At 38.4% G+C, this 9,379-nt stretch overlaps 1 protein-coding gene across 1 annotated transcript in view; it reads right to left on the bottom strand.

The window, feature by feature from the left end:
* Nucleotides 1–9,379, bottom strand: part of DTNB (dystrobrevin beta) — a 235,471-nt gene that overhangs the window by 161,817 nt on the left and 64,275 nt on the right. Inside the window, exon 5 of the mRNA XM_024764484.1 lies at nucleotides 3,705–3,790. Within this exon, the coding sequence (XP_024620252.1) occupies nucleotides 3,705–3,790 (86 nt within the window). The remainder of the gene's footprint in view (nucleotides 1–3,704; nucleotides 3,791–9,379) is intronic.

The following is a 9,379-nucleotide window of genomic DNA, read 5'->3' as shown; positions in this document are numbered from 1 at the left end:
GGGGGGGCCACAAAGGGGAGGGCCCCAAAAAAGAAAAAAAAAAAAAAAAAAAAAAAGAAATGTTTCTGGACTTCCTTGGCAGTCCAGTGGTTGGGACTTTGCCTTCCAATGCAGGGGGTGCAGGTTCGATCCCTGGTTGTGGAGCGAAGATTCCACACTGCCTCATGGCCAAAAAACCAAGACGTAAAACGGAGGCAATATTGTAGCAAAATCAATGAAGACTTTTAAAAAAACGGTCCACATCAAAAAAATCTTAAAAAAGAAAATGTTTCAAACTAAAAACACAAGTATTGGTTAAGACATTTTAAATGCCACCTTGACACTAAAACAAGCAAACAAAGACAGATCAAGGAAAAAGGGGAAAAAATTAAAGGAAAAAATTCTAAAATAAGAGGTAAAAAGATAAAAGTAGAAATGCTGAGGCATATTCCATAAATTAGAAAACTCAATGGGAACATTAACAGAGGTAACAGAAGTAGAGTCAGTGGCAGGAGGCTGCAGAAACTAAGAACAAAGACAAGGGAACAAGTAGGAAGAAAAAAGTGAATAAATGGTCAAATATCATTTTATGTTACAATACAGTGTTATAGCTACCTTCTTATACACGATTATTCAGGCATCTCAACTAAGTAGGACATAGCTATGACTAGAAAGCAAGTGAAAAAGGATTCTCACAATAGCCAAAACTACCAAAGTGAGTGCTTCTCTCAATACGAGTAATCACTTCGTCCATACTCTAACAGAATAGAATGTTAAGAAGGCTGGTTATGTTTTCTCTGTCAGTAGCATATGAAAAGTAAATCAGAAGCAAAAGGAGACTGCTTGAGACGGGTACACTGATAATACCATCACATTTACCAGAGATAAAGGACATGTACACACACATACACACGCATACATCATCACCACCACCACCAATGACAAAAAGTTCAAAAGCTGAAAAAACACAGCAATCTGAAAACATGAGAAGGGACAAACAACCCAGAGCCTCACAATTAGCCCTAAATGCATCAGAGAATGACATCCCTAAGGGATGAAAAATATTTAAATTATGATCAGTGAGCTCTGTTTAAAACAGAAGGCACAGACCACACTTAAAGCAGTTTCCACCCTAGATGATTAAAACAAAAAAGTGGAGATAGGCTTCAATACCTGAAAGTGTTACTTAGGTTAAACATCTCACTCTCTAGTCAAGATAATTACAGTACAATAAAAATAATGAAACGGTGGGACTTCCCTGGTGGCACAGTGGTTAAGAATCCACATGCCAATGCAGGGAACACTGGTTTGATCCCTGGTCTGGGAAGATCCCACATGTCACGGAACAGCTAAGCCCGTGAGCCACAACTACTGAGCCTGCGCTCTACAGCCCAAGAGCCACAACTACCGAGCCCACGTGCCACAACTACTGAAGCCCGCGTGCCTAGAGCCCATGCTCTGCAACAAGAGAAGCCACCGCAATGAGAAACCCGCGAACCGCAACAAAGAGTAGCCCTCACTCACTGCAACTAGAGAAAGCCCACGCGCAGCAACGAAGACCTGACGCAGCCAAAAAAAAAATTAATTTTAAAAAATAATGAAACAGAGCAACAGATGGTAAAGAAACCTTAATTTTGAACGTGAAGAAGATAAAGAAACCAGATTTTAAATCTATCTGAATCATGTAAACATGCTATTAAGTGACCTAGTGTGGCTTGTATTTCCGTACACAATGTGTAACGATATGGTGTTGAGAGCACACTGACGTGTCACATTTGCCTAGGTATGTGTACTTTTGTGCCACTTGAATATTGGTCACTTGTGCTCCTCTAAGAAATTCAAAAGCCACATAAACAAACAAAAAACCCACCTGCTATCACCTGGATCCCTTCAATACTTCACACAGAACTAGGATTTGCACCTTTTCACTAAGAGTTACAACAGAGAGCTGCAGTAATTTTAGTTCTCAATCAACAATTTATATTTGGCAAAATTTTAGCACTTACTATGGGCCAGGTACCAGCTCTATGTAAATGTAGCAAATTTAATCATAGAAACTTAAAGAGTCCAGAATCATCTAGAATGTGCAGTTATATAATCAATTTTCTATTTTCAACCAGTTTCTCCAGTCCTAATAGAAATGGCAATGTATATTTCTTTATCTGTTATCATCATCGTTAAAAAACAGACAAAATCCCAACTTTGTTTTTCTCTGTGAATGATATAATTTTATCTGTATTATATTATCATCCTCAGAAAAACACCATGTTAGAATTAAGAAAATGTTAAGAAATTTCAGCCCAAAAGAGTAATATTTTGAGATACCATGTGAAAAAAACTCAGAAGAGTATTTAAATAAAACTATACTTTTTTTTCTGCCAAAACTTTGTTTTACAATGCAGCTGATTTTGAAATGAGATAACCAGATAACACTGACCAAATATACTAAGACCTTTCTTTAGACATCTAAATCTATATCTAGTGAGCCTTCTAGCTTTCTAACTTTTAATGTCATGGTAACATGTAAGAAAAAGCACAGAAAACAAACATGCACCCATGAAGTAATCTTGCCCAAAAGCTTGTACTTGAATCTGTTGAAGGCTCTGTATCTTTCAATTAAAACAAAAAATGTAGGGCACAGAGGAACATCACGGGGATGCAATCATCAAAATCTAGTCCATGAGAAATGCCACAAGACAGATGACCCAGTTTCTTCAACAAATCAATTCACAGGTTTTCTCAGCACTTCATGAAAACCCACAGCTTCAATCTCACCTCTGTGAAACCTGCTAGAGTTTCTTACTCCATGGATACTCGTATTAGGGCACTTTGAATGTGTGTCTCCCACTACAGGATGAGCATAGTGGAGTACAAAAGAGTAGCTTAGAAAGGGCTCTGAAGCTACAGCCTGAGTTGAAATCCCAGCTTCGCCCCCTCAGTTAACTCATCTATAAAACAGAGAAAATACCACCTGCTGCTCAAAGAAATTTTAAGGATTCAGTGAGAAAATATATGTACAGCACCTAGCACAATGCTTGGCATATCTTAGGCAGTGAAGGACTATCTAATGAGTGAATAAATGAAAATGATAAGCAGAAAAATTAAGTAACTGTGAATTTTATCTCCTTCAACTTCAACTAACCACCTTCTAATAGTATCTAGTGAACAGTAAAATGCCAAAATGGTAAACAGTAAGAAAAAAATTAAGGAAAGATAAGTGAATAAACAGGTTATCGATTTCTAAATAACTACACTTGAATCTAAGGTACTAAAAAACAGTTTAATCATAAGAAATACCACCTGATAAAGCATCGGGTAATTAAGAAAAGAGCTAAACTTGACCAAACCCGGTAAAAGTGATGAAATTTATTTTCTAATTAAAAGTGATCAACAAATCACCTTCAAGCATAATTTTTAACAATATGGAAAACATTTTTAAAGAAATTTTTAAACGTCCACATTACTATTCTGAATCTTTTCAGAGTTTTCTTGTTTTAACCTAAAAAAAAAAATTAAAAAATTAATTCAACCAACTTTTCCATCTGAACAGTAGGTGGCATAACTTACATACTCTGAGCCAGTTGCTGTAAAATGAGTGGTATGGTAGTAAAAAAAACAAAAAAGTTCAATAGACCATCATCCAAAATTCTGAAAACATTCATTTAAAAGTGTTTAAAAGTCCTAATTTGAAAATAAAATCTTTCAAATAATATAAAAATACTTACATCTCAATTTGTCCAGCATTTTTCCACCACACATGGTTGCTAACATAGCTTTAACTGAAAATACCGTCAACTTGCCTCGGCCCTCACTGCAAAATAAATTATATTAGAAATAATTGCTATCTGGAACCACAAAAGCAATCAAATGTATCACCAGTAAATTGATTCCTGCCCTTCTGTTACAATATTACCACATTTAGAAACCTTGGATTCTTTTTTTCCTTTACAGAATTAAGGCTTCACATATGCTATGTGAACAGTGTTAAAACTAACCTGGTTTATTTGGCAATGAGTTTAGAAACACCCTATAAAGCAACTTCTGTTGGCTTTGTAGGCAAAGGCCAAATGAATGAACCTAAAAAACATCCTACCAACTTAGCCCATTAAATCCACAGCTGAGGTGTTTAAGTATTCAAATCTGAGGCACCACCTGGTTTGAGTAATAATTCAGAAGTGTGTTCTTCCATCAGGATATTATAACAACAGTTTATTGTTACGTACTAAGGCAACAGGATGCATGTTGCTATAAAGATTTTATACTACCTTCATCTTTGCTTGCTTTCACTGTAACAACCTTTATGTTACCATGTGTTTATTCTAAGAAGTTCATCTGTCTCATCTGAGACATCTGTGTCAGATCTCCTGCCACCACTGTGAGAAAAGTGAAGGGGAAGGGACAGTATTATGAATTCTTCTTCAGGAACTAGAAAGATGAAACGTAGACCATAAATGAACTACTCAAAGTGACGCTATACACCACCTGCAGAGCCAGGACAATAGCAGCAAGGCCCCAACCCCTGTGGCCACTGCTCCAACCATTCAACTATGTCCTGGTTTCAGAGAAGATGAAAACTTCACTAGCCGGTTTTTAAAGTCACATATGTAAATTAACAACGGGCTTTTGTGTTAATTTTATAAAGCTTGTGCTTACAAAGTTTCACAGTGACTTAGAGTAAAATACCTTTGCAATAATGAGAACTATATCATCTTGGTTTTGAAAAGAAAATGTCATCCTATTTATATTTACTAATGGTCCTAAGAGTATCTCCTATTTTCCAAACCTTTTTGTATACAGTAAGATCACATCTGAAAAAAGGCAAATGGTCAACAAGCCAGAAACTTCTCAGTGAAAATACTGCCAGGAGACACCAATGTTTGTTACAGTTGATTTTTAACTATTACATCTCATTAAGTTTACTCATAAGATAAAACAGGAATTCCCCCAAAACTAGCTAAAATTAGAATGGGACTTTTAATATACATAGATCATCAGAAATACAGATTCTGTTCCATGTCTTATATAGCACCTGGCAATATATCACCTGGAAATGATAAAAAATAGTCCTATGTCAAATATTCATTGTACGATATGAGCAACGTGAGTGTCTATAAAGAGCAACAACTGTGTTAAAAGTGATGGATTTCCAAGACTGATAGAGACCTTTTACAATGGACATTTCTTTTTGGTCGCCAACCATCCAAACGCTGAGTCTACATTTAAGCACACCCTACCTTATATGACAAGTATACATCCCACTACCAAAGTATGAAGAAGGAAAAAAAAACACTTTCCCATCTCCCTTTGAAACTAAGACAGGGGCACATAATACAAGCTCTGCCAATAAGATGCACCGCTCTAGACTTCAAATAGAAAACAATTAACTGGCAGAAGTAAGAACTCCAAAGAATCCACGTGGCGAGGATGTCAGCAGTAGGAGCAGTTACATCCAGTATCCTGAGAGCTGGGACAGAGATGCTCATGGCAGCAACCACAGCCGAGCATCAGTGGCTTTTGGAGCACAAGCAGTATCTATGTCCAGCTTGGTGGCAGAGGGACTTCCTGAGACCAGTTTTGTGGTATGATTTTGAGCTTTGTTCTTGGCAGTGTGGTCATCAAGCCTACTTTGCCAACCTTCTTAGAAAGCTGACTGGTCACCCATATCCTTTTAATGAATTAGCTAGAGATGGTTCCTACTGCTTACAACTAAGAATTCTGATGGGTGCAGCTTCTATCCTGAAGTAAAGTGGCCCAGAAAGAAGAAGTGACAAAAGAAGGTATTCCTGAAGCTCAAAGCGAGAGTAAGCAAGCCTGATGACCAGCAGAGCAAGGATGAGGAGCAAGTGCTCACCAGCAGAAAACTCAAGCCTTGCTGCACAGCTAACGACACTTTTTAAGGTAAACTTCCTCGAAACATTTTTTGCAGACACAGATTTCATGACTTAAGAATACCCAGGAAATTCCACAGGGGAAAGTAAAAACTAATCTTAAAAGAGATTTCCACAGAAATCAGGATACTGATTACCTCTGGGGGAAGAGAGAGGAGTTGTAACACAGAAAGGAGAACACAAGGGGCTTCTGGGGTGCTGACAACATTCTATTTCTTGGCCTCCGGAGTATTTATATGGATATTTGTTTTACAGCAATTCATTAAACTGTACTTTGTTTTAGGTATTCTTCCGTAGGTGTTTTCTATTTCTGAATAAAAACTGTTTTAAAAAATGAATCCCGGGACTTCCCTTGTGGTCCAGTGATAGAGAATCTGCCTTCCAATGCAGGGGACGTGCGTGCGATCCCTGGTCAGGGAACTAAGATCCCACATGCCACGGGGCAACTAAGACCACGCATCACAACTACTGAGACTGCGCACCTCAACTAGAGAGCCTGCGTGCCGCAAACTACAGAGCCCACGTGCTCTGGACCCTGCGTGCCACAACTAGAGAGAGAAAACCCCCATGCCACAACTAGAGAGAAGTCTGTGCGCCACTACGAAGAGCCCACGCCACAACAAAAGATCCCGCATGCCTCAATGAAGACCTCGCATGCCACAACTAAGACCCAATGCAGCCACAAAAAGAAATTTAAAAAAAAAATTTTTTTTAATGAATCCTGAGGGACTTCCCTGGTGGCGCAGTGGTTAAGAATCCACCTGCCAACGCAGGGGACACGGGTTCCAGCCCTGGTCTGGGAAGATCCCACATGCCGCGGAGCAACTAAGCCCATGCACCGCAACTACTGAGGCTGCGCTCTAGAGCCGGCGTGCCACAAATACTGAAGCCCGTGCGCCTAGAGCCCGTGCTCTGCAACAAGTGAAGCCACTGCAACGAGAAGCCTGCACACCGCAACGAAGAGTAGCCCCTGCTCACAGCAACTAGAGAAAGCCTGTGCACAGCAGCAAAGACCCAACACAGCCAAAAATAAATAAATAAATACTAAAATTTATTAAAAAAAAAAAGAATCCTGGGAAAGTGAGGGTTACCATTACTAGACAAAGGTAATGGTTTAAAGGAGAGAATAATGAAAGGGAAAAATACAGGCTAAAAAACATTTAAGATATATAAACTGCAATGCATAAAATTTTCCATAATGAAAATTTCCATAATAAAATATATAAAAAGAATTAAAACATTAAAAACCCCAAGGCCCTGGCCCCAGCTTTAGATGTCTATTAATAGAAGACTGGCTATTAGGCTATCATAAAAAAGAATGATTAAAAAACATATGAAAAATAGAGAATTATATCCAAGATAGATTACTTAAAAAAAAAAAAAAAAGGCATGGGACAAAATAATTGCTAGAATGCAATCTAGCAATTATGTTAAAAAGGAGAAAGTAAAAAAATATTTTCATATATTTGTATATGCATAAGCTGTCTGAAAGGATACTGACAAAATAACATTAATTGCATCCAGGGTCAAAAGCAGGCAGCCAAAGGAAAGCAATGAAAGAGTGGGCACTATTCACTTTATAAATATTAAATGTTTATACTAGAAGACAAGGTTCTTAAGCCAATAACCTAAGCTTCCATCTGAAGACTCAAGAAAAAGAACAGCAAATTAAACCCAAAACAAGCAAAAGGCAAAAAATAATATGAGTAAGAACAGAAATCAATGAAATTGAAAACAGGAAATCAATACAGAATATTAATGAAACCAAAAGCTGGTTCTTTGAATAAACCAGTAACATCGATAAATCTCTAGCCAGACTGACTAAGAAAAGACACAAATTACCAATATCAAAAATGAAAGAAGGGATATCACCACAGGTTTTCTAAACATTACAGAAATAATAAGGAAATATTACAAAAACTTTATGTCCATAAATTCAACAACTTAGATGAACTGGAGACACAAACTACTCCTTGAAAAATAGAAACTATTAAAGCTCACTCAATAAGAAATAGGTAGGGCTTCCCTGGTTGCGCAGTGGTTAAGAATCTGTCTGCAGGGCTTCCCTGGTGGCGCAGTGGTTGAAAGTCCACCTGCCGATGCAGGGGACACGGGTTTGTGCCCCGGTCCAGGAAGATCCCACATGCCGCGGAGCGGCTAGGTCCGTGAGCCATGGCCACTGAGCCTGCGCATCTGGAGCCTGTGCTCCGCAACGGGAGAGGCCACAGCAGTGAGAGGCCCGCGTACCGAAAAAAAAAAAGCTGCCTGCCAATGCGGGGGACACGGGTTCAAGCCCTGGTCCGGGAAGATCCCACATGCCACAGAGCAGCTAAGCCCATGCCACAACTACTGAGCCTGTGCTCTAGAGCCCACGAGCCATAACTACTGAGCCCATGTGCCACAACTACTGAAGCCCATGTGCCTAGAGCCCGTGCTCCAGAACCAGAGAAGCCATGACATTGAGAAGCCCGTGCACCGCAATGAAGAGTAGCCCCCGTGTACTGCAACTAGAGAAAAGCCCACGTGCAGCAACGAAGACCCAACGCAGCCAAGAATAAATGAATTTTTAAAAAAAGAAGAAACAGGTAATCTGAATAGGCCCATATCCATTACAGAAGTTGAATCTGTATTTTTAACCCTTCCAAAAGAGAAAGCTCCTCATTCAGAGAGCTGTACTGGCAAATTCTAAACATTTAAAGAAGAAATAATTGCAGTTCTACTCTCTTCCAGGGAATAAAAAAGGAGGGAACACGTCCCAATTCTTTTATGAGGGCCAGCATTATCCTGATAACAAAAACGCATACATACATTACAACAAAAGAAAATAAGAAGTCGGTATCCCTCATGAACCCATACACAAAACCTTCAACAAAATGTGAGCAAATTGAATGTAGCACTATATATAAATGACTTAAAAATCACAACCCAGGGGGCTTTATCCCAGTGATGTAACACTAGTTTGACATTTGAAAATCAATCAGTACAAAGAGAAAAGCTATGCGATCATCCAAATAGATGCAGATGACAATACTCAACATCCATTCTTGATAAATACTCTTGGAAAACCAGGAAAAGAAAAGAATTTCCTCAGTCTGATAATGGGCGCCTTCAAAAAAAAAAAAACAGCTAATAACATCATACTTAATGATGAAAGACTAAGTACTTTTCCACTGAGATCAAGAACAAGTCAAGGATGACTGCTTTCACTACTAGAATGCAATACCACACTGAAGAACACAGCTGGTGCAACAAAGTTAGAAAAAAATATAAATGCATACAGATTGAAAGTTTGAAAATAAAATTATCTACTCCAGACAATATGACCTTCTGTGTAGGAAATCCCAAAGAACCTACAAAAGAAATATATAGAACCTACCAAAACACTACAATAAGGGACTTTAGCAAGGCTGCAGAATACAAGGTCAACATAAAAAAGTTCAAATTTCTATAAATTAGGAAAAGAAAATTGGAAATACAATACCACCAAAAATATGAAAAACAGATAAATTTTT

Source organism: Neophocaena asiaeorientalis, unplaced genomic scaffold (genome assembly GCF_003031525.2).
Source record: "Neophocaena asiaeorientalis asiaeorientalis breed wild unplaced genomic scaffold, Neophocaena_asiaeorientalis_V1.1 scaffold345, whole genome shotgun sequence".
NCBI classification, from domain to species: domain Eukaryota; kingdom Metazoa; phylum Chordata; class Mammalia; order Artiodactyla; family Phocoenidae; genus Neophocaena; species Neophocaena asiaeorientalis.
This window is presented reverse-complemented; position numbering and strand designations above follow the sequence as displayed.